This window comes from Rissa tridactyla, chromosome 2, assembly GCF_028500815.1.
Source record: "Rissa tridactyla isolate bRisTri1 chromosome 2, bRisTri1.patW.cur.20221130, whole genome shotgun sequence".
NCBI classification, from domain to species: domain Eukaryota; kingdom Metazoa; phylum Chordata; class Aves; order Charadriiformes; family Laridae; genus Rissa; species Rissa tridactyla.
In genome coordinates, this window is record NC_071467.1 from 161,816,482 (window position 1) to 161,842,735 (window position 26,254).

At 37.3% G+C, this 26,254-nt stretch overlaps 1 protein-coding gene across 2 annotated transcripts in view; it reads left to right on the forward strand.

The window, feature by feature from the left end:
* Positions 1-26,254, forward strand: part of WDR48 (WD repeat domain 48) — a 29,778-nt gene that overhangs the window by 1,371 nt on the left and 2,153 nt on the right. Inside the window, exons 2-18 of one of the 2 annotated variants that reach the window (XM_054191761.1) lie at positions 7,596-7,736; positions 9,447-9,525; positions 9,812-9,894; positions 10,013-10,142; positions 13,455-13,543; positions 14,413-14,514; positions 14,880-15,104; positions 16,315-16,389; positions 16,736-16,838; positions 17,148-17,245; positions 19,072-19,179; positions 19,553-19,649; positions 20,165-20,260; positions 22,466-22,571; positions 24,045-24,132; positions 24,710-24,786; positions 25,544-25,736. In XM_054191761.1, coding sequence (XP_054047736.1) covers positions 7,596-7,736; positions 9,447-9,525; positions 9,812-9,894; positions 10,013-10,142; positions 13,455-13,543; positions 14,413-14,514; positions 14,880-15,104; positions 16,315-16,389; positions 16,736-16,838; positions 17,148-17,245; positions 19,072-19,179; positions 19,553-19,649; positions 20,165-20,260; positions 22,466-22,571; positions 24,045-24,132; positions 24,710-24,786; positions 25,544-25,736 — 1,890 coding nt within the window. Of the gene's footprint in view, positions 1-7,595; positions 7,737-8,803; positions 8,911-9,446; positions 9,526-9,811; positions 9,895-10,012; positions 10,143-13,454; positions 13,544-14,412; positions 14,515-14,879; positions 15,105-16,314; positions 16,390-16,735; positions 16,839-17,147; positions 17,246-19,071; positions 19,180-19,552; positions 19,650-20,164; positions 20,261-22,465; positions 22,572-24,044; positions 24,133-24,709; positions 24,787-25,543; positions 25,737-26,254 lie in introns of those variants that run through there. The other variant, XM_054191762.1, reaches the window with a different exon arrangement.

Sequence of the window (26,254 nt, forward strand, 5' to 3'; positions counted from 1 at the left end):
TGGGGTTGTTCAGCCTGGAGAAGAGAAGGCTCTGGGGAGACCTTATAGCCCCTTCCAGTACCTGAAGGGGGCCTACAGAAAAGCTGGGGAGGGACTCTTTATCAGGGAGTATAGTGACAGGATGAGGGGTAATGGTTTTAAACTAAAAGAGGAAAGATTTAGACTAGATAGAAGGAAGAAATTTTTTTACGATGAGGGTGGTGAGACACTGGCCCAGGTTGCCCAGAGAGGTGGTAGATGCCCCATCTCTGGCAACATTCAAGGTCAGGTTGGACGGGGCTCTGAGCAACCTGGTCTAGTTGAAGATGTCCCTGCTTATGGCAGGGGGGTTGGACTAGAGGACTTAAAAGGTCCCTTCCAACCCAAACTGTTCTATGAAATATTTATTAAGCCTGAAATAGCATTAGGATCCCTCCAAACAGAAGTGTGTTTGGTTTTTGAACACATCTTTTGCATTTTATCACACAGAGGAAATGTGCGCTTCTTTACAGTCTTTAGTGTTTTTCATGGTTAAGGTAAGCACTCAGTCAATACTGTATAAAGAATTCCCTTTCCCTACCAAAAAACCCTCAGGCATTCTTCAAAATACAAAGAATCTGAAATATAATATTCCTTTATTGACTTCAGTGCCTGTGCCATAAACAAGTTGTTGCAGGTTGCTCCCCTAAGGAGAGGGATTTTATGGTAACTAGATATTTCTTTGATGTAGTCCTATTTCTTTCTGAAGTATTATTTCCCTGACAGCAACATACATCAAACAGTACATTGTTTCCTTTTTTACTACTACATTCCTTTTCCAAACATTACTTATCTCAAAAGCTTGTATTTACAGGTGGGTTTGTGCTGGTTTATGATGTCGTCTTTTCCGCTTTCGCTGTGTTACATTATTATTTTTTTTTTCCCCGCTTCATGTACTGCTACACCAATCTGTGTCTCAGCCAGTACATTGTAAGTCAAGTTCTGCAGAGAATAACTTTGGTTATATTATAAGCATATATAAAGCCTTGATTAGAAGCTATTTTCTTGCACCTTTATTATTTCACCTGCTTGGTTAAAGACAGTATTTTGTTCACGTAATGGAATTCTAGGTGGCTATTGTACCTATCAGCCACTGATGGAAAGTTAAAACCACTAATAACTTGTTTTACTTTCCAGTGGCTGAGCATTTGGGGTGCTACTACATCAAGCTTTTGAGAGAGAGGGGGAGAAATTTATCCCAAACCTATGAGGCTAGAGGAAGAAGCTTTTTAAAAAAATACCTCTTGGGCATGGAGGAACTTGATTCCTTACATGGGAGGAGAGCTGGTTGAAATCTATGGAAATCGGAACTATTATTATCTTGGATGCACCTGTTTTACTGGTAACCAGAACCATCCAAAATAGTCAGTTTAGGGAGCTTCTGCATATAATTGTATGTTTCTAAGGGTTGAATCAGAATAGATTTTTTTTTTTTAGGCCTCAAAATAAATTCCATGCATAAAAAAAGTTAAGAAGTTTAATTATTTAAATGTAAGTCAGGCATTTGAAATGTCCAGGGGCACACTATTGATTTGTTTTAAGCTTAACTGTGCGTGTGTGAAGGCTGCAGTAGTGAGGTTGTCTGATTTGAGAAGGGAATGGGGACGCAGAGGTGTGTCAGACCCTGCCGTGTGATGAGGAAACAGTTGGCCATATGCTGTAGCTTTCAGATATGTTATTCCTGTGAATTAAGCCAAGATGAAGTCACTTTTCAGCAGGTGGCTTAAAGCAGCTGCCCTTGAGGGGCCACATTGGAACTGCTGTCACAGGCTTGCTGCCTGGCCAGAATAAATTCACCCTCACACTCAAAACTTATTGAGAGAACGTGGGAATTTTGCCATAAGTGATTTGAATCAGCATCTTTCTTATAAAATTATTGAATTAATTTTAAGTTCTTTTTGTCTTTAAGCCTTGTGCAGAATCAGAAGATCTTTTTGCACTGACGTCGTATTTATGCACTCATATTGCATTATGAAAGCAAGTAGAAAGTGAAACATACCTTTACATGTAGAAAATATTTCAGCTACTGATTTTTTTAATAGTACCATTTATTAAAAGAGCACTAGATTTTGTATGCTATAATCTATCAAATTTCATATCTGTTGTTTTTATATTTTATAGATAATAAATATTTAAAATATTTTTTATATTTATTATATTGTTATAATACTTAAGCAAATGAACAGCTAGTAAGTTGACTGCATTGTAAAAGGATAAAATTAACTTCTTAATGCCTTCCATTACTTTTATTCTAGGGCCTGGAGCGCCTGATAAAAACACATTGATATTTGAATTTTTAATTTAAAAAATTATTTTAAGGGATACATGTGCCCTACTAAGATATTGAGGGAATAGTTTTTTATTTTTTTTCTTAGAAGTTGACTGCTGCTGCTTTCATTTTTTGATGCAGTTTGTGTCCGATGTCATGGAATCCTTCCAGTGAGTTTGAAAAATACCAGGTTTTGAATTGTTCACAACAGCGTTTGTGTCTTAGAAATTTTTCTCTACTTACAAACAAGGAATGAGTGCTGACAGAGCTCAGCTGTTCACTGTTGCCTCCACCATCATGGTGTGAGGGTATTTTTAAAAGCAGGCTCTACCCATCTATTAAGACAAAATCTGTCATAAGACATGTAATGTAACGAGTGTAACAAGATTTCAGATCAGCTGATGCACTCGTCCACGAAGGAGAAACATCATGGGTTCTGTAAGAAATTCACTTGGCTTTGTGTGCTGAAACATATCCGTTGACAGTAACTTTTTCTCTGGAGCTCTTAGATAGTCATTAAAATGATTAGTCCTGATCCATTTAGGATACTGAATCCCATAAATTCTTTATAATGAAGGTCCATTGCCTTGTAATGTTTGTGCACTGCTGCAGTGAAAGATTCTTATTCGTTGTGGGAGTTTATAAAAGCGACAGCAGTATAAATGTAAAAGGCCTTGGATGTTATTAAAATATTTCATATCCCACAAATCTTGCCACTCCCAGGCCATCATGGCAATAAACCGACTATGATCTATATCATAGTCATTATTATCTTTGTGGTTTGCAACTGACTTTGTGAATCAACGCAATGAACAAAGTAGTAATGTGCTTTCAGTCTGCCCTGTTTGAAGTGAATGCCAGTTGGTGCTCAGAGTTGTAACTTCCTGGTGGCCTCCACAGTCCTCGTCAGGCAGAACACTGTACCTTATCTGGAGCCGTAAAGATACGTATGCTGCGAGTCAGAGTTGAATTTTATCACAGCAGTTTCTTCTCTGCCAAAAGCCTGTTGCTTTTACGCTGTTTAGATATGTGTGTGTGTATACACACATACTTAAATATATACTTTATATTTTTGTATTTGTTTGTATAGTTACTATATTTATTAATAGTTCTTATGTTTCTATACTCAGTGACACTCAAATTTAAAACAAACAAACAAAAAACTTTCTGACCTTTTTTCCCGAAAATAAGAATATAATGGAGAACCACATGTGGATTATCAGCAGTCTTCCTCTGTTCATGTTCGAGAACTTCTGAGTTTAATGAACTTGCCTGCTGCCCACCATGCTTACACAAGTGTAGGCCTTTTAAATCAAGTTGCTGTTGCTTTTATTGATCCATTTTAAGTTCTCTGTGTTGAGAGGCATTTCAACACCCTTTCAACTGATTTTGTGGAACCCTTAATTTGTCCCTCTGTGCTAATATATAATTAATGTATTTTAATGCAAGCCTGGATGCTTCTGATGTTATTCCTCTCTTTCTAAGAGGCTCCATGTGCTATACAGCAAATGTCTTATGAGGTTATTTTTAGTTCAGCCACATATTCTGTTAGTTTTCTTCTAGCTTTTTTAATATATAAAATGTTTATTTCAGTCTCAATGACTGGTTTTCAAGAGTGGACCATTTAACATTTTTTGTTTTGGATGAGAAAATACATTTATTAAGTATTTCCAGTGTAAGCAACTGACAGTTACTAGGATGTCATTAGGCCTCCAGTGGGAGTTGAAGAGTCCATTTTTGTGCCTTTGTCATCATTTCCCATTCATATTCTGTTCATGAAAAGTGGTTTGTCTTGTCTTTGTGTAACTGCTCAAATAGCAGTAATCCTGTGAAATGTTGTTGTGGTATCCAATAAACTTGCTGACCACAAAATCATTTTCTTTAATTTTCTCACCCTTGTGCTTTTAGAATTAGGAAAAAAGAAAAAAAAAGAATTTTATGGAGCACATGCTTAATTTGGATTAGAATCACTTTTATCATTGAAAAATGGTTGTCACAGTTTTTTCCCATCACATGCAGAAAACCACAATTATCTATTCTTTATACGATAGGGATTTCTTTTCCTTCTTACTCTTATGTTTTTAAGGCACTTTATCAGGAAAGGTATACTATTGCTTTTGTGGATGGAAAATAAAACTTTGTAGAATTGTGAGTCTGAGAGAGACAAGAGTAACTGCTTGAATTCCATGAACAGTAGCAATCACTGCTGGGTAATTTTCGAAGTGTCAAGCTTTTATTGTTGTTTTGCCATGTTGTTTTTTTTTTTTTCATTAAAGCTGTCATGTATTTACACAAAAAAAAAAAGGAACAATAAGAAGTAAGATTTTAATCTTTTTTTAATTCAGTTGTTTCAGCAGAGTTACTTTGTTAAGTTTCTCACAGGAAGAAAGAAGGATGATGTTTTATTTAACGCTGAACTGGTACCAAGGTCTAGCATTTGCTCTTAGATCTACCACAGACCTATTAACCCTGAAACAATAGAATTCCTCTCTTTGTCTCAGTTCTCTTAAAATATATAAACAGTACTTGCCAGGAGATGTTTGACTAACTTCATGTGTGGGAGTTATTAAAGGGATTAAAGGGCAAATTAAATTTGGCTTTCATTTAAAAATTGCAGTACTGGTGGTAGTGGGAAGTGGTTGTCATCCTTCCCCGGTCATGTCTTTGAATGATGGAAAAATAGCGCCCAGGTGAGCTGACAGCCACAGTTTCAAGGTCTTCTAGGTGGAAATTTAATAGTTATGCAAATTCCATTATAGAAAGAAGTTAAAATTATTTTACTACATTTAATCTCTGTGAGCTTTTTTTCCTGCTAGATTCTGTGTTAAGAACAATATTTAGTTCTTTATTTTAGCACAAAAATACTTTATCCGTTGCATTTTAAGAAATTATGAAATGACGCTAATTCTGTCATGATTAACATAGAAATACAACTCTCAATTTCCACAGTCCTGTGAAAGTATCGATTGTGTATGAAAAGTACCTTATTTACGAGACTAAGCCACTTTTTGCTTTTTTTTGCATTTTTAAGACAATTATTTATGGCTGTTCTTTACTTGAACTTATGTAAATTTAAAAAGTAACATTAGTATGAGCAAAAAGCTCCTTAAAATGCTTGGGTGACTAATGTAGTTTGACTGTCTTATTTACAAATGGAATAAAGATAAAGAACTCTATATTATACCTGAAAATATAACGAATATGGGAGGTGACCGGCAGAAGAGGAACAAATCCAAAAATTGAGGTTTTGTCAAAAAACATCCTGCTATCACTTTGGAGAAGCAAGGGCTGAAGGGCCCCTGCTGTTCCTGTGTCTGACACTATATTTCAGGAAGAGATTGTTCTCCATAGTAACTAACATCAAATTTGATCTACTGACCTTTAGGTTTTGAGTTCCTTTAGTTTGTGTCTTACATGCTCACAGTATTTTTAACTGAACATTTTCATTGGTTTTATTCAGAGAGTTTGAAAGCAGTGTGAGCTTAACGGCCATCCCTTTGCCTTGTGTTTTGTACGACTTTAGACCTTGACTTTGTGTCATTCTTTTACTCAAGACGTCTGTGTGGGTCTTCTAGCGATACAGATGTGAAATGATCAAGACAAGGGGAGGTGTTGCACAAACATCTTGCTCTCTGTACAAAAAAAAAAAATAAATACTTGAAGTATTTGAAGTGTTTTAACATAACACTGTTATGCGTGGTTGACCATGTCTTCTCTCGGTAACGTCTCTGAAGCTGTGCGTAGGCGGAGACTTGAGCATGTGTAGCAAGAATGTTATGGATGAGTCTGGAACGGTTGAGGGAAGCAGAGAGTGTTGGAAATTAGGACACAATCTGAAATTGGAGGAAGAGCTGTGACTCTACAAGGACTGTGAGTTGCTATCAAAGATGGTGAGCAAGAAGTGCTTTAAGGGCATTGGGACTTGACGTAATAAATGTAGTAAATGGACTTGTGGAAAGGTGGAATGGTAATGGAGAGTATTAGGGCAGAAGGATTCAGGAGGCTCTTAATTTTGATCCTCCGGTGTTCGTCGATAGAGCTGTTGCAACCATTTCTAAAACAGAGAATAGACTGGATACGTGCTTTCTAGAAGCATCTGTTTTCTTACTGTGCAGCGCTGGGATCAGATAATTCAGTTGAGGTGTTGCCCACATTCACTAAATGGACCTGTCAGTTCTTGTGGTATAGAATGTGAGATGCTGTAAAATGTTTCTTCATTTGTAACTGAGATCTGATCTGGAAAACATTTTCTTTATACTGCTATAATGCAGTTATTGGAGAGAAACATTACTTTCAGATCTCTAGCCCAAGACTATTCCTTGAAAGCATTTTCAAAACATTGGTATTTATGTATCCAAATGATTCCTGCTGTGGGCAGATTGGATTATACCAAGCCAAAATTTTACTTTGTTGTTCTGATTATGTTTTACAGAATCTGGGAAGGAACATAGCTGTCATCTTCCCCTCCTTTATGTGTGAGGGCTTTCCTCATAGTAATGCATAAACCCCATGTAAGCCCTTTGATCGGGAGAGGCGCAGCACAGTGCGGATGGGGTAGCTCTGAAGAAGCTGCAGTGCCTTAATCACGTTTATTGAACAATAATAGTGGAGAGTGCTGTAGCCTTTGAAGTATGTCTCCTTAAGTCTCCTTTTAGTGTTTCTGAACGAAACAATGAAATAACCTATCCACACAGTACTGTCAAATACAGAAGGAAAGAAACAAAAGGAATAATTTATCTGAAAGTGCAGTAAATATTTGTACTTCTTATTATATTAGAAAGTAGGCAGTTTTTAAAAAAATTGGTTTCAAAATAATAGCTGCACCTGAAAAAGGTAGATAAAATTTGTATCTGCAGTCTTTCAATGGTTTGTAATCCTTAGCGACCGTATCTTCTGCTTTGTGAGTCTGGGAAATGCTGTCATCCCAGATAGAAACTATGAAACCTACTTAGAACTGAGACACAAACTCAGTGTGTTTGCTGGGATCACCCAGAATATCTGTGCAGAGCAGGGAGTTGAACTAAGGATTCTCTGGGTCTAAGCTGGAGTTGTAATGATTAAATAATCATTTGGGCTCCAGTTCTAGCGCTGCTGACATCTTGTCTATGATTCTTCCCCTTTTCGAGGTGGGGGGGAGTTACAGAGGTGCTGTTGATAACTTGCAAAATAATACAAGCACTATTTAATGCTTGTAAAGCTTTTAATATTTTCTACCTGAGAATCTCACTAAAATGAAATTATATGGTAGCATTTTATGGCCAAGTCAGTATCTTAATACCATAATTGGATTTGTGTAAATGTATTTTAGGTCTCCTATGTGATTAGAGATGAAGTGGAGAAGTATAACCGAAATGGGGTAAATGCACTTCAGCTGGATCCAGCATTAAATAGACTCTTCACAGCAGGCCGAGACTCTATTATAAGGATATGGAGTGTCAATCAGCACAAGGTAAGTCAAGAGAGGATTCCTATGTCTAAACTTACTTTTTTGCAAGTTATCATGCTGGTAAGCTGCCTACAAGCATACATCTGATACTCTTTTTTTAACGGCTGCCAATTACTATGATAGGAAAACCTTTTTGATACTGCTTATTCTCTGAAGAACTAGTCACAGCTGAGAGAAAAAAAGTTAAATATAGAATTATGCCATTTCCAGTGATAAAGGAGACGTAACTACAGTCACTAGAATTGTGTATCTTCTGTTAGTTACGAACGTACATTTTGATGGATTGTTTACTTTGGTCAAGGAGTATTTTCTATATGATGAAATTTGGGAAGAATCTTAAGTCATCTTTTCCCTTTTATTGTTATCTTTGAAGAAAAAAAGGAAGCATTGGTCAGACTCTTTTGGTCCACTTATTTTCACCATTGTGTTTAATCTAATAACTAAAAGAGAAGAGAAGGAGGGGAGAGAACTAAATTAGTAATCACAGAATCACAGGATGGTTGAGGGTGGAGGGGACCTCTGGAGGTCATCTGGTCCAAACCCCTTGTTCAATCAGGGCCACCTAGAGCTGGTTGCCCAGGAATATGTCCAGATGGCTTTTGAATATCTCTAAGGATGGAGACTTTGCAGCCGCTCTGGGCAACCTGTGATGGTGCTTTGTCACCCTCACAGTAGAAAAGTGTTTCCTGATGTTCAGAGGGAACCTCCTATGTTTCGGTTTGTGCCCATGGCCTCTGATCCTGCCACTGGGCACCACTGGAAAGAGAGCCTGGCTCTCCCTTTTTCACACTCTCCCTTCAGGTATGTATATACATTGATGAGCAGCCCCCACAAACCTCCTCTCCAACAGTCCCAGCCCTCTCAACCTTTCCTTATTAGGGGAGGTGCTCCAGTCCCTTAGTCATTTTCATGGCCCTTCGCTGGACTCTCTCCAGTATGTCCATGTGTCCCTTGTACTGGGGAGCCCAGAACTGGACCAGTGTTCCAGGTGTGGCGTCACCAGTGCTGAGGAGAGGAGAATGATCTGCGTGACCTCCCTCAAGCCGCTGGCCTTGCTTTGTCTGATGCAGCCCAGGATACCATTTGCCACCTTTGTCGCAAGGCAACGTTGCTGGCTCATGTTCACCTTGGTGCCCACCAGGACCCCCAGGTCCTTTTCTGCCAAGCTGCTTTCCAGGTGGGTGGCCCTCAGTGTATGCTGGTGTATGGGTCCCACTGAAAAAAAGGCCAGTGTTAAGAACTTGAGCAGATTACTGGAAACCAGGGCTTCCATGTGAAAGGTGCAGAGCATAAAAGTTCATGACTTAGGGAGCCTGAGAAATTCTCGTATTGTGTTTTGATTGTTCTGTTCCTCTTCACAGCAGAACAAGTCCAATTCTATAAAAGCAGAAATAACACTAGCTTGGCAGTCCCTCTTGGTTTGGTGACAAGTTTTTCTGGGATACAAAACCAAACGCTTTAATGTGAAATTACATATGAAATGAAACTGTGAGTTTAAAATGTACAGGAATTCCACTGAAAACTAATTTTTGGTGTCTTGTGTAGCTGTATAGTTCTTTCACCAAAAATATCTGGAATAGTAACTTCAAGCAACTCTACGTTAAGCAACTTTTGGTCTATTTAAAAGTTGAAGAAAATGTCCCAACAACATCTGATAGTCACAATCTTTTCCATTTGTGAAGAGATCTTATAAACTTTTCTCTTAATTTGCAGCAAGACCCTTATATAGCATCTATGGAACATCACACAGATTGGGTAAATGATATTGTGCTCTGCTGTAATGGCAAAACATGTAAGTACTGAAATGTTTGAAAGCTACAATGTTCAGAAATTGTGTATAAAAGTATCTAATCTACGCTTTAAGTATTTTCTGTCTTTTCTTAGCAAGTAAAATTAATTTCTCTTATTTGTATTGTAAATTTGGTAAATAATATAAGTAGGTGTTTTACTGAAAAAATTAAATGTGTTTAGATATGATTCTTTTAATCTTTTTGAAAAGAAAATTAATGAGTAGTATGGTGATACTCTAGAGTAACATATAAGCTATTAAAATTTACTCTTTATTCTTTCCACTTTAGTGATATCTGCTTCTTCGGATACTACTGTTAAAGTGTGGAATGCACATAAGGGATTTTGCATGTCAACACTAAGGACACATAAGGTGAAAAACATTATCTGTAAATACTGTATGTTATCACTGACTATCTTTTAAATATTAAGATGTAGACTGCAAGTGGATAATGCTGTTGATTCATGTTCTTATATTTACTTCATTGTAGGATTATGTGAAAGCCTTAGCATATGCAAAAGATAAAGAACTGGTAGCATCTGCCGGGCTGGACAGACAGATATTCCTCTGGGATGTAAATACTCTAACAGCACTGACTGCCTCAAATAACACCGTAACAAGTAGGTACCTAGGGAGGGAAGGCAAATGCAATGTGTTTTATTAAATAGCATAATCTGAGATCCATTTAAGACTATAGGTACCGTTTTCTGTGTACATAAAAAATGCGCAAGAAATTTTAAAGTGGTTTTAGTATGTACTTGGTCCATTTGTTGCATTTTATAATAGCTGAAAATCTAGACCAGCCAACAGTTACGGCATTCAGAATAGAGGACAGGTCTCTTTGAACGTTTTCTCCTGAAATGTAATGTGCTGGTATTCTCTGAAACTTGATAGAGCTTTAGCTTCAGAAGCTTTTTGCTCCTCAGCTAACCTGTTACAGAAATTTTCCCTTAGGTTATTTATTAGTGCATTTTCAATGTATTATAATTTGGTTATTTTTTGAGGGTTGTTTTGTTTACGCAGATGCTGCAAAACATGCAGTACAGCTCCTAAAGCAAAACTTGGTACATTTATCAAATCTATCAGAAGAATAAAGTTATTAGATAAATTTAGATTTAAAAAGTGTGAAGTAATACCGAGCACCGGTTACATGTAAGGATAGCATACTGGTGAGATCTAACTTACTAGTTAGATACTAGAACACAAGGGGAAACCGTCTGTAGATTCTACTTATCAGAGTTAATCATTAATGTCATTATCCTTTAAGTAGTTTTCTGTCCCGCTTCTCTATCACAATAAAGATATTACAGTAAATTACGAGATCTTTCCCTATAGAGCAATTCCAACACAGCTTTCTTAGAATAGTCAGGAGAGAACTAGTTAAGTTTCTCTTCTGGGAAGTACAACACCGGCCTTCAAGTTCAGTTAGATTTAATTGCTGGAGTGAATGAGGTGAATCTGGATCATCAGCATCCTGGTTTGTATTGGCTATTTTTTCAGAAAGAGATCTAGTTTGACTGTGTGTGTTTGGCTGCCTGTAGGTAGGTTGGAAAAATAGCGTTCAAAGTGTCTGATCTCTTTCATTTTATACTTTCTGTTTGATACGTGTTTAAACAGTAGCAGAGTCTCAGATTTATGCATTGGGAAAGAATATACCATCTTGCTAAACTGCCACACTTGAATTTTCTAAATAAGACTACTTATTTCCGCATTCATAGGTTAGGAATGACTCAGGGAAAATCTGCAAAACTAAATTTGGAATTAGCACAACAGGCTTTTAAGAAACTTCAGGAATATGTGATTCTGTAAATAAGATGCTGGCATATAGTTGGTTTCATGTGTTTTCTTGGCTTACTGTTTTGGCTGATTCTGAAAGGTTTGTTATTTTTATGGGTTTGGGATCTTCTGAAACTAAAGTTGCATCTGGTGGGCAGAACTGTCAGTTTTGTATTTGTTCTGTCTACAGGGCTTTTTAATTCAAGTATAGCCTTATGCTGGCAGGTCTGTGTAGCCTTCGGAAGAGAGGTGGCCTCTAGTGAGCTGTGTTGGACTGCAGAATAGGATTGGGATGGCACATGAATACACGTAACTAAATAGGTTTACCTTATATTTCCCGGAGGTTTTCTTTCACTGAAAGTAGACTTATTTTATCACTACACTTTGCTGATATCTGTAAGTTATGCTATCTTCTTGTTGAACAGAGAATTTTTGAAGGAAGAATTCCTGGCTCGCAGGAAAACTCAGTTGGGGGCAGGGGGGAGATAATATTTCTTGAACACCGCGACAGTGATACAGAACCTGAGTGATTCAAGTGAATCATAATTGGGAGATGGGGAGTACTGAGGAGCTGATGCGTGTTTTAAGCCCAAGATCAAACGGAAGCGGAGGCATTACCTCTAAGATGACAGAAATAAATTTGCATTTCCAGAGTTAGAACAGTAATGCTTCATAAGGGGGAGGAAAGGGAAGCAGGGGAGTTGTTTTTCTTTCTAGTGCTCCCAGCTAACAGTATTTCTGTTGGGAAGAACACAGTATATGTCCTTAAAGAAGCTGGTTTTCCTCAGTCCTTTAAAACAATATTGGCTTTTGTTCAGAGTGCAAATGAAGGTTGTTCTTGTGCATTAATCTCCTACCTGATTACAGGGAAGCAATATGCACAAGCCAGCATTAAAAGGGAGCCTGTTTTTAAAAAGTCTCTCAGTCAGCATAGCCATAATTTAAATTAAGTGGAGAGACTTTGCTTTTGAGAGGTGGTCCCTTCCAGAAGAGGGTGGAGTCGAGCTTTGCTTCTGTTCTGGCATAAATTTTGCGTCTGTACACTTGAGATTCTCTCTTCCTTTCCTGATGTCCAGCTTGTGGTAACTCTGTACATTATCCTTTCATAAATTATGATGATTGCTGAGGAGTACGCTAACCTTCAAGAGTTTTTCGTTCTGCTTTTGCCTTCAACTATTCTCTGGGGACAGTGGAAGACTATCACTTTATTTTGGCTACAAATAATAGATTTCATTTGAAAGTTTACATTTGGATAATCATAGCTAGTGATTAAGAGCGCCCTGAAGTAAAGCTGCGTAATCGTTCCACTGTGACAAAATGTTCATGATTTTGGCTCACAAATAGCATATTGGAAATTTATTTCCATAACATACATAAATCATTATATAAAGTGTCACATTTTTACTGGCAATACAGTTTGTTGCGATTCTCAGCCTTTGTGGCATACTGATCGTATGGTTTTGGGGCTTGATGAAGTGCCTAATGGTGTTCTCTGAATAGATGATTTTCATTTGCTATGCCTGTGCTTTTCCCAGTTGAGGGATTGGTACTTTTGTCTGTCCAAAAGTAGGTTAAGCTAGATGGTACGGAATTCTTAACTCCGATGGTAGGTGTGATGCTAAGGCGTTGCCATATGGTTTTCCCAAACACGGAAGTAGCATCCGTGCTTAAGTAACACGTTTCAACACTGCAGTGTAACTTCAGTAATGCATCTCTGCTGAACTAAGAGAAGAGCCTTTAAAATATAATGTAGAATTTCACTGCTACTTGGCTTGGAATAAGATTAAATCCAAATGCTACGTATTGCAAGATCACACAGAAGTATTGTTCTCTAATGAAGAGCAAGAGTCCCTTGACAATCCTGGCACTGAACTGTGGTGCCGAAAGAGCAGCAGGATTGTAATGACCATAAGGCTGGGGGGTACTTTGTTTTTATGCAGCAGGAGATTATAGAGATGGGATGGGGTTTTCCTAGCAATATTCTGTCTATAGTCTGTCTTTTTTTTTTTTTTTAAAGTGATTCTATATATGGGGGAGAGTGGCACTATTTTCATGGATCACAGCGAATTAAAATACCCTAAAATACCATTTTTGAGTGAATATGTTTTTCAAATGACAGCATTAAAATTGAAAATGTAAACTTTGTTTTGAAATAGCTTCTTCCCTGAGTGGGAACAAAGACTCTATCTACAGCCTGGCAATGAATCAGATGGGAACAGTTATTGTATCAGGGTCCACTGAAAAGGTGAGCAAAAATCTGGTAAGGCTCATTCCACTTCAGTTCAAAGTTTAGTATAAAGAGACAGTTTTATTCATTTTCAATGTCATGTCTGTAGCAGCTTTTGAGTTTTTAATAGTGAGGGTAGATACCTTTTATTGAAGCGGGGAGTGTAAGCGTAGGATACAAATACCTGCCTCATTCTGAGCATGTGTATGTATCCATATAGCTTCAATACACAGAAAAGACAATCAGATCATCTTGTGTAACCCACTCTCTATCAGTTATCGTTATGTTTCACCACAAGAGCTCTGATTTTGGGGGCACATTACCCAGATGATTATAGAAACTGAAGCAGTTGCCACAGGGAAGAAGGAAGTGGTGCCAGCAATTTGTAAGACCCCTGCAGGAGCTGGGAAATGAAGTGAGCTAATGAAGTCAAGCCCGTGCTCTTTGTTGTAAAGGAAGGTGAAACATTCTAAAGTCCCCTACGAGTTGTTTTTTTACCTAATCTAACCTTGAGACAATTTTATTTTCAAGTCAGTATAAAAATGAAAATACGATACACCAACGAAGTATCTGAGAGGATTCGCAGAATCTCTTTTTTTACCCACATCACCCTATCCTGTTTCTAGTCACTTCCATTCTTTAATTTCTTAAGAAGACAGAAAAAGCCAGAACGAATGAAATTAAAATCTAGTGAAATCACATCTGATTATTAGAGGTGCATAAGATCTAGTTACGTCTGTCTTGTTCTAATGAATGTTTTTGGTGATGGATGTCTGTGTGTTGGGAATAAGGGTCAGTTTATTTGGAAAGGCTTAATTTTCTGGAGAGAAAATGCATTGTTGGGAAGAAAGATGTTAATGCCAGTTATCCAATGTCTATTTATGTAGGTTCTAAGGGTGTGGGATCCAAGAACTTGTGCAAAACTAATGAAACTCAAAGGGCACACGGACAACGTAAAAGCTTTGTTGTTGAACAGAGATGGTACCCAGGTATGTGCTTTAACATGAGACAAAGCCATTTTACAGAAAGCAGAAGTATCATTAGTCTTTTTAAATATTTTATGTCACAGATTACAGAAGGCAGCTTAACATGTATTTTACAGATATTTAGTGATTAAAGGAGAGAGGCTGGTGGGTGAAAGCTCTGTTTTATTACAGGTCCATCTAGGTATGGAGGGGGCGGTTTACATAAAAGGTCTGGAAACTGCGACTAGAGTTGTTAACTGCCAGTCTTTGTTTAGCGCAGTCTTAATGGAAAAATGTAACCATAAGAATTATGAAAGCTCTTTATGGATAAAGTGATTTTAAAAGACTTAAATAACCTGCTTGATTTAAGTATGATGGTTGTTGCTCAGTGTCTTTCAGGCAGCTCTGATGGGACTATCCGCCTGTGGTCCCTTGGGCAGCAGAGATGTATAGCCACATATCGAGTCCATGATGAAGGTGTTTGGGCTCTGCAGGTCAATGAAGCCTTCACTCATGTTTATTCAGGAGGAAGAGACAGGAAGATTTATTGTACAGATTTACGAAATCCCGATATCCGTGTTCTTATCTGTGAAGAAAAGGCACCTGTTCTTAAGGTAATTGAGTTGAATTCAGAGAATCACAGAATGGTTGAGGTTGGAAGTGGCCTCTGGAGGTCATCTGGTCCAACCCCCCTGCTCAAGCGGGCCACCTAGAGCTGGTTCCTCAGGACCAAGTCCAGACGGCTTTTGAATGTCTCCGAGGATGGAGACTTGGCAACCTGTGCCGGTGCTTTGTCACCCTCACAATAGAAAAGTGTAATTTTATGGCATGTTGTCTAATGAAATAGTGGCTTGAGGTATAAGTTGATAGAAGAATGCGTATTGGGTAACAGGTGTTTACTACACCATGTCTTCAGTATTTTGGGTTTATCTCCTAAATTAGATCTGAAACTTAATTGTCTGAAGAAGATAAATGCCTGGCAGCTACTTAAAATCTGCAAATTCAAATATTTCTGAAATTGAAAATGCTTCGGACATGAAAAGTTGTTTTTGCCAGACTCTAGTACAGTTTTAAGAAACTAAGCCAGCATTGCCAAGGCTTTAGACAAAAATGGATGTTTCTTAGCAGGAATATCTATGGCCTTGGAACATGTAGGTGTGTCAGGAGTGTGCAATTGAAACGGATAGCAGTATACAAGCAATCTGGCTTTCATTGTGAGTGAACTCTTTTGGCTTAGTATGTTCAGATAAATCCATGGAGGTATTAATGTAGTTTTGAAAAAGTCAGAATCTGAGAAATTTCAGTTCAAAATGGAAAATGAAAGCTATGGTCAGCTGTACGAAGATCAGAAGGGGTCTCTAATATCTTAGCTACAGTGATTTCTTATTGTCCAGGGAATGTAACAGCAGAGCCAAACGTATAAAGTTCTGCTTTTTAGTTAGTACAGAACTTCTTACATTCTCTTTTTAGCCATGTGGAGCATTTGAATGCAAAGTAATTCAGAAAAATATCAAACTGTCCATTAGACAAGATCGCATCATACTAGAGGCAACTTAAATACTGGATCTTTAGACACGTCACATCTACTGTTGTCCGTGTCCAGAATTTATTTGCTGAATATTTGAAACGAATTCTCTGGAGTTTCAAAAATTGCAGCTTAGTTATTTTTCGTTTAAACTTCGTATTTCTTTAGTAAACGAAAAGTAGTGCTGTTTCTGAGATAACATCCAAGTATGGGAGCAGGTCTGCACAGAGCAAATATTAATTGACCAATAGAAAATTAAGTTAAGCGTGCCTGAAAATATCTGTGGTTTCATTATTTAGATGGAACTTGATAGATCAGCTGATCCTCCTCCAGCACTTTGGGTTGCAACAACTAAATCCTCGGTGAATAAATGGGTAAGTGATGTATTTTACACTCTGTGAATTCAATTAAGTAGTCACAGATTTGCAGTCTTGGTTTGGGAACTGTTGGGCTGTTGCTTGCAATTTGACTGTAACTTGTTATGATCTGTAAGCTTTCTTTCAAAAAAATTATGAAATGCTAATACTGAAATTGATCAAAAGACATTAAGCTTTGAATTACTTCCTTTGCTAGCTATTTACGCCGCTTTTAGAAATAAATTATCTTACTCGGAACTGGATGGTTAACATCTAAATAGCAGCATGAACTGGCAGTTGTTACTCACAGATAAAAGCAAAGTTTATAAATTGTTATGAATGTGTCATTATTTTGTTTCTTTAGACTTTGAAGGGAATTCATAATTTTAGAGCATCTGGAGATTATGATAATGATTGTACCAATCCTATACCACCCCTGTGTACACAGCCTGACCAAGTTATAAAAGGTAAACATCTGTTTTCCAGAGTACCTTTATAAAATCTGTTATCCTTAGCAGAAATGGTACATCTTTAGGACTGGCTCAAGTTTTTAGGTAACTGATACTATGATCTCATCTGAAACAAAGACAATGTGGTTATCATCGATCTAGTGTTAGTTACAGTTAAAATAGTGCCTTGGTGATATCCAAGTCTTACATCAAATAGCGAAACCAAAGAACAATCACACGTGTTGTGTTATACAGTTTAATTTAATGTAATATTACAAAAAAAAAATAAATCACTGTAGTGACTTTTAATTCTTGTTTATTTGCTAGGGGGTGCTAGTATTATTCAGTGCCACATTCTTAATGACAAGAGACACATATTAACCAAAGACACAAATAATAACGTGGCATACTGGGACGTCTTGAAGGTGAGTATATCATTTTGGATTAAACATCTACTGTTGGATGATTAATTATTTTGTACCTTTTTTTATATATTTTTTTAGTCCTGTGGTGGAAAGTAAGTCATCTTTCTGTCCCGAGACACAATGCAAAGATTGTTTTTGAAACGGCAGGGGACATTTCTGAGCTTTTCTGCATCTTTGCCTGACGCGAGGCTGGGTAGTGACACCTTCATTCACCTGAACTTGAGACCCTTGAATTATCTCCTGAAAATAGTAGTGTTGGTTTTGATTGGGTTTTGTTTTGAAGAGGACTCGTAGAGGCCTGTCTGTCCAGTGTGGTGTGGAATAGCATAAGACAGCTTAGGCTGCAAAAGGAAAACCTGTGCTTCAGGTCCTCCTGCAAACCCACGGATCCCACTCGAGTGTGCTGACTGGGAGTCTGTGGAGCAGTCTGAGGGCAGGAACTCACCACTGCCCTTGGTAGCTGGCAAGAAAGCCAGGACTGGAAGGAGACTTAGCAGGAGGAGGCATGGCTCCCACCTAGTGTTACTTGCTCCTGGGAGAAGAGAGAGAGACTTGGCGTGGCATTTATCTTGCTTTACCCAACAATTGGTCAGAGGAGAGGGAAAAGAGTGCAGAGAGAAAGGACTGGAATCCCAGATCAGTGAGATGGTCAGCAATTTCTTCTCTTGCAAAGTCCATTTTGAAATTCTAAATCTTTTCTAAATCTTTCATCTTGAACTATGCAGTGCTCCAGCCACAATTCAGTAATGAAGTAAAGCACGCCCAGCTGACTTACTGAGTTGCTAAATGAAGTGAGAAAGCAGGGAGTTAAGTTGGAGAATGTAAATTTGTACTAAAAATTATCTTCTATGGAAAAGTGAATAGCTTTTCTTTTTTTCATTTACAGTTGGTATTTATTTAAGTACAGTGTTAGATTTCAGGACCAAAGTCAAATGCCAATGGTAATTTGTACCTTCATTCAATTCCTTTTCTGTTGGTAAGGGTTTCAGAACCATCTCTTAGATATGTTTGAATACGTATTCACTGTAGAGATGGGGTTACTCGCCAGGTCAAAGTGTCATCTTTTGTGTAGGGTCACTGTGCTCTAAAGCCGAGATGCTTTATTGAGGATGCTGGAAGAAGAGAGGGAGGTTTTCTTACCTGTAGCTACACCCGTCAGTCTTTGCTTCCTGTAACTTTTCCTGGATTTTGAGGAAATAAGTCTTGTAATAAATTACAATCCTTAGCATTTGCTCAAAGCACGTGTTTCAGGATGACTCTGCAAGTAGATTACAAGAGTTGGGATGTTAACAGAATTACTTGAGAAACTTTAAAAATAAAAGTATGAAATAAATCAGATAGATAAAACAGGAAAAAAAGAATCTGCGTACAAATTTACTCACTGCTGTTCCCATTGCAGCAGCTGAGCTGAAGTTTTGCTAGATTTGCAACAAATATTGGTATTTGTTGGAGAATTGTACTGAAATATTGATACTGATGGGGAGAATGACAGAGGAGGCTAGAAGACAGCTTTCTGCTCAGTGACAGGGAAAATGTGTTTTATTAATGTGAAGTAATACTTTCATAGCTCTCCATGGGCTTGCTGCCACTACCTCAGAAATAAATAAGAAATAAAAAATAAAGTTTACTTACCCCATAAACTGTTGTTCAATTTTTTGAGAAAAATTTGAACCTTTAACTTGTGCGTTTCTGGGCTACAGTATTCATGGAGAAATCAGAAGTCGTAATCGTTCCAGGTGTATGTGAAAGTCAAGTAAAAGGTTTGAGGTGTTGATATGACTCAGTGCTCAGAATTTTAAAACTTGTGCATTTCTTTTGGTGTACAGGCATGCAAAGTTGAAGACCTTGGGAAAGTAGACTTTGAAGAGGAAATTAAGAAGAGATTTAAAATGGTGTATGTGCCAAACTGGTTCTCAGTAGACTTGAAAACTGGGGTGAGATACAACTCCTAAATCTATTGTTCTAATGTCATATTTCATATAATTTCATATACTGTTTGTTCGCAAAGGTTTTATTGTGTTAAAAGTTTTGAAGAACGATCATCATCTATCTGATGGATTATTTTGAAGCAAAACAGCAAATTTTACCTCACTTCTCAATAATCTGAATAACAGATTTTTATTTTCTTATGGTATGGTCAGTTTAAATCCACTAATACCAATAAATAATACCAATAAAGTGTGCTATCATGCACTTAGAAATTCTTTGTTTTGTATTCCCAGCTAAGTATGAACAAAATGAATTTATAGACGTGTTTGATACAAAACTACTATTGCATTCCTCTTCCTGGTGGTCTTTTCCCAACAGATGTTGACAATTACTTTGGATGAAAGCGACTGCTTCGCAGCCTGGGTTTCAGCAAAAGATGCTGGATTTAGCAGTCCAGATGGTTCTGATCCAAAATGTAAGTTTTAACTAATACTAGTGTTTTATTGAGACAAAAAAGCAGAATAAATTCCAGTATTTATGTTTCAAAGTATTCCAGTGACACATATGTCAGTAGCTGGATATTAGGGCTTATTTTCTTGAGACTAAATTCTGCAGAGAATTCTCCGATGAGAATGTTTGCTTTTTTCTGAAACATTTCACTCATGTTCAGGTTTTCTATTTAACTTGGTTTAAAACCTTGAAGAAGCAAAAGAGAAAAAGTAATATTCCTAAACTTGGAACTATTACCTAATCTAGAGAATGTTACAGCGTACGAGTGATCCAACAGTAGTGATTATAAAATCATCTTTTTCTGAAAGGCAGTAATATATAGCTCTGTGATGAGCAGATTTCTGTGCCCATAAATAGTTTAGTTTGGGAACAGAACTACTCAAACTTTTGGGAAAATTTTCAGCTGTGGATCAAATGTAGAATATTATGATTCCCACGTTTTTTACGTAACTGAAGTTCTACCTCGTTACATCTTGACAGTAAACCTTGGAGGGCTTCTGCTACAGGCACTTCTGGAGTATTGGCCTAGAACACACATCAATCCAATGGATGAAGAAGAAAATGAAATAAATCATGGTTAGTATTTTAATATTTTCCTTTTTTAGGATTTGTTCATACATTCTGTTTGTTTATATTTCTGTTTCTTTAACAGATATAACTTGACTTGCTGTCTTATACCTGCCTCTCTCTGCATTATAGACTAATGTTTTTTAATGCTTTTATATCTGCTTTACACCAAAATTTGCTGAGTAGCTTTCTTCTTCTGAAAGTATCAGCAAAAATCTTAAGAATTCTAGTTAATAAAAAAAAAAAAAAAAAAGGTGAAAAGATGATTCTGAAGTTAAAGAAACATGATGCCTTGATGGAAAAACAATTACTGGCAAAACTAAGGCTTGACTTGGAAAAGAAATAGCCTAGATAATGATGGCAAAGAGCAATAGTTCAGTTATTCAACATTAGCCAGCATTCTCTTGACATAATTCCAACTTGTTTCTAGGTATTATGAACAATATAAAATAAAATAAAGATTTATTCGAAAAAAATCTATTCAGTGGCTATTAGAATAACACATGAGGTAGGTCTATACAGAACCATCTTAGGGTGGTTTTTTAAGGTAATAATTCTAAGTCTCATCAGGCATGAGATAAAAAGCACAGCTGTATAAAACGTGAGATAGTGGCTGAATCTGGCAGAATAAAGAGCCTGTATAACTCCTACGTTTGTGGATTATGCTGAAGTGAATTCAACTCGGATCACAGTTCACTGGATAGTCTTGCCTTTGGTGATTAAGAAATTACTTCCTACAGATAATGCAATTAAGAAAACTGTAAGTTCAGCAATATCTTGCCATTTTGTGACAAAGATTGTGCCAAGAGTTAGCTACTCTCTTCTTTCAAAAATTACCTCCACGGAGGGTTAACAGCACTTGGCAGGCTTTTCTCGTACAGTTGCCATTCTCATCGTTTTGTGTATTGGCAGTCTACAGCTTGAGAGTCAGACAATACACACCAGATGTGTAACTCAGGCTTCTGTATTGTTGGAACAATGATGCTGCACTATTTATTTCCGTGAATAGTTGTGGATTAGTGGAATATTCACTACAGAATCAGTCTTTGTTTTCCCTTTCAAAAGTAATAATTAAGAAACTGACACTGAACAGTGACTTAAGAAGATAAAGTGTACCTGTTGGGCACTGAAATTTGTATGCAGAGACAATAACTTAAATTTACATATATATGTCTGTGTGTGTGTGTTTGTATATGTGCAGGATTGTTCCTCTCAGTTGTTAACAGAACTGTTATGAAGAATTCCTTCAAGCTGTAGGATTTTTCACTTGTTCTAACTTCAATATCATTTCATCCTTTCTAATAGAGAATAGGTTTTCTTTTTTGGTTTCTTTGCTTGATATGATTTTTGACCTTTCTTTCACTACATGTGCTACTGGCCACAAAGCTAAGGAAATATTAATCTCATGAGACGATGCCATTTAAATTTCTTATGTTGCTTGAATTCAACGTACACAACGTTAACATACAATAGTTAGAGGCTGCAATGGAATCGAGGTGATCTTTCTCAAGTGAAAGGAAGGCATCTAAATACTTCTACGTTGTATTTCAAGATACCTGTAACTACAAGCTGCACTGTTCAAGAGCTGCATAAATGATGCTGATTTTTCTTTAATCTTATCCTATCCATCTGATGTGGAATCAGGTTCTTTAGTGTTTGAAGACCATGCTGCTAGAACTAGCTAAAAATAAATTGAATTTAGAATGCAGTAACTTCAAGGAAATGTGAGTCTGAGCTTTACTAGTACACTAATTCGACATCTGGCAAATCCAGGTAGAAAAGCAAAGCTAAGATCCTTCAGAGTTCTGTACTGTCACTGGGGTGGGGGGGAAATAGTCTTGTCTCAGCAGAATCTCTTTAGCTGGTTTCTAATATCAGTATTGTTCAGTTTCACAAATCCTCAGAATTCTGTTATGGAACTGGAGGAAAGTAGTTACCAGATTTTGGGTCGTGAGGTCTGTTTACCTTTTCTTAAAGGCTTTTGGAATAGGCCTTCCACAAACTTCTCGTGATCTAGTTACTCTCTAGTGTTTCTTTTTATATACTTTCTATGTGTTGGAAATGGGGATTTTCTTGTTTTTTATGAAGCTTATGGTTTTGTTAATTTATGCGATACATTAACTCTAGGTGGAAAGGACACTTTTTGGCCTGTGTATACCCAGTTTTAAGGCCTCGTGAAGTCTCACTGTTGTGTATATTATTTTTTTCCAACAGTGAATGGTGAGCAGGAGAACAGAGTCCAGAAAGGAAACGGATACTTTCAAGTGCCACCACATACACCAGTTATTTTTGGTGAGGCTGGAGGACGCACTTTGTTCAGGTATAAAAATTCAAGAGTGTAAATTCAGTGGCTAAACGATCACTTTCTTTGTGCAAGCAGAAATGTTCTCAGAAGGTAATACTTGCATCTGTTCTGTACTGTATATTCAAGACAAACCTGTGACAGGCAAAATAAGTAGCTGTTAATGGCAATTTTGCCTTGTCCAACTGAGTACATGACTTTGAACATCAACAAGGTGTGGGGTTTTACAACGGTAAGAGTTGTATATTGTTCTTAGCTGTATGTCATAGCTTTGAGATCTTTTTCGGTGCCTTCTTTCTGCAAACCAATTAAATGAACTTAGTTTTAGAATGAAATTGTGCCACTTCAGATTCTTGTAGAACTTCTCTTACGGGTCTGTTGTGCTGGTCTTTGAGCCATTAATGACTCAGACAGGAGATCTTCCTCATTAGGGAGTTGGTTTCTGCTCCCAAAATTATAGTTGATGACCCATTAGAAGCTCCTCAGCTCTGGCAAGTAGGAGCACAGGCTCTGTACTGTAACGTGTATATACTGATGACTCTTCTGTTTCTTTTCATTCTATGTTGAAAAGCTAACTGTGGTATATGATATGTCAAAGACAGTTTAATAGTGCTGCAAATAAAATGCCAAACTTTCAAATACTGTGAAGCATTTAATATTTACTAACAATGGATTTTAATTTGGGAGTGAGGAGTATTTAATTTGGGGGTTTTGTTTCCCAGGCTGAATAGACCCAAAGTCTACATAGTTTTCAGTCCATGAATTGGCCAGTAAAACAGGGCAACCTGTTTTCAGCTTTGAAAACTGGTAACTTTTTGTCTGCAGGATCAATGTACTTGCTGGGGCTTAATATTTGCATCCATTCCGTACTGGTGGACGTTATGTTTTATATAGCTTGTTCTCAAGACAACACAGAAGAGATGCCATTGGAGGGAGCAAGCCATACTTATTGGACCTAAAGGGTGGCTTGCAGGAGTCTCTGACAAAATACTTGATTGGAATTTATAAAATTGTATGTGGCTTTGTTTCATATTGTATGTGCACATTTCTTAAAATTGGGTTTATTCTTTCCATTTGGTGAGAGCTTAGCAGACGCTTTACATGCCAAGCTCGTTTTCCCCAAACAGAAAAGAACTGCTTTTTGCCAGACGCCTTTCCCCTTCTCCTGACTGTTTTGTACCTCAATACACAAACACACGCAATCCATGAGTGAAGCAGTTTTTTTTAAATTTCTCTGTGCCATAGCCTTTAGTTTCCAGAGATACTTCTCCCTGTTTCTGCTCTAGGGATCTGTCTTCTTCCTGCAGCTGCTTTTTCTGGTCTTTACAGAAAATATGCGATCACTTCCTCAATAAGTTTGATGATGTGAAGGGCCGGCTAACCAAGTTCAAGCTCCCTGCCCATTAAAAGGGCAGGTCCTCTCCTGAGAGCTTTCTAATGCACATTACAATAATTGTTTTCATTCACAAAGATTATTTCTGTATGTCTTAGGTTATTATGTCGGGATTCGGGTGGTGAAACTGAATCTATGCTTCTTAATGAAACTGTGCCACAATGGGTAATTGACATCACTGTGGATGTAAGTATCATGTGTACAGATTTTGCTTTTTTGTTGCCTTTTTTTTTTTTTAAGGTGAACTGGAGTTGTTTTAACCGTACAGGATCTGAAATGATAGTTTAAATTGTTGCTCTGTCTGTATTTAAAATAAGTGTTCTCAAGGTCTGTATCCGAGACCCTTTGAGATTCATTATTTTTTGGTGTGTCCAGTTAAGGTATTTTTGCTCACTTTCTTTTGATAGAAAGTCTTAGAAAAAGAATTCAAAGCACTGTGCATAATTGCTATCCTTTTCAAGTGTGGAGCTCAGGAACAGAGAATACTCTTCATATTGCTGCAGTCTTTTGATACTATCTAATTTCCTTTGAAATAAATGGTAATTTATATTCAAAAGCTAGATATAATATGTGCATCATCTAAATTGAAGCATCTCAGGAGTATGAGTAGTTTGGAAGTTGGCTGTGGTGCTTATGTTGATTAAGAATCTCTCGTGGTTTTTGATAATTAGGAGCTGAATGTACTTCACATACCAGCTGGTGGAAATAGGAGCTGATAACAGTTCATCCTAAATTAACACTTCTCAAATTCGTTTCCTTCTAGAAAAATATGCCCAAATTCAATAAGATTCCCTTCTACCTCCAACCGCATTCATCATCAGGGGCAAAAACTCTGAAGAAGTAAGTAATGCGTATTTGCATTTTTATTACTATTTATTTTTTATTTTAATTATACTTTTATTATTATTTAAATATACTAATGATATGTATTTATATTACGTTCCCTATTTCTAACTGTGATGAATAATAGCTTTTTAAAAGGAAAAGGTACAAAACCTGCACAGGTTAGAAATCAGTGCAGGTCCTCAGATATGAAATCAGTGTCATAGACAATATGCTTACCATTTCTGTGCAACAGTTCGGGGTATTTTCCACAAATGCCCAGTTCCTCTTTGAGTCTTTCTGAATTCTTTTCATCATTTGTGAAAGAGGAGCTTAATAGACTTTTTGTGTACTTTGTGGAAAAACTGCTGCTGCTTATTGATTTAGAATGCCCTTCTGTTCATGTAGTAGGGTGAAAAGCATATTCTGGTTTACCTCTTTTATTATTCCATATCCTCTGTCCTTCTTGTACTAATCCCTTTTCTACAGAAAGAACGAGGGTTGTGTACAATACCCTTCATCTAAGGTTTGATTTTAATTCGGTCTTTTGAGTATCTTACTGCTTTTCTGAGTCCCTTTTGCTGTGTGAATCTTTGGATAAAGAACTGTTACGGTCATGGTGTTCTGGATGATCCTGATAATTTACTAATAAACTTACTATAATGTAAAAAGCTTATCTTTGTACTTGCATAGTTTGCTACAAATAGGGTATTCTGAAGATAAGAAATAGAGTTTCTCAAGCTTTTTCTTGCCAAACTTCGCTTACCTTATATAGAGACCGACTGTCGGCAAGTGATATGCTTCAGGTGAGAAAAGTGATGGAACACGTGTATGAGAAAATCATAAACTTGGATAATGAGTCTCAGACAACTAGCTCTTCCAACAATGAAAAAGCAGGAGAGCAAGAAAAAGAGGAGGACATCGCTGTGCTAGCAGAGGAGAAGATTGAACTTCTGTGCCAGGACCAGGTAAGTTACTTGGGTGTTTCAGCCTGTGAACAAAAGCCGTGTCTAGCACTGAGTCAGGTGTGAATTTCTGAATGCTGAGCTTGAAATAGGCTACAAATTATTTGTTACCTTTACAACTAAGTAAATGTTTTGACATCCTGCGAACTGACTGCTGACGCAAGTTCAGATAGCTTCAGCAGCTGGATCAAAGAATTTATATAGGATCCCTGTTTAATTTGGTTCTGACGAGTTACCTTTGTGGGATTACTCACACCCAACAAACGGACTTAATACAATTCCATAGAGTTTCATTTCTAACATTTTGGAACAGTTTTAATTCTACAGTTCTAGCAGAGTTTACAATTTGTCCAAAATCATGAATTGTGTAATAAGTTTGAATGTTGACGAGGTGGTTGTAATATGAAGTTATATGTTACACTGGTAAAATCTTTCTGCACTGCAACAGTTTTACTTGCTGGTTGAAAAATCTGAGCCTTTGCATGGTTCCTCTTTGATGCCAGTTCGCCGATGGGATTGTT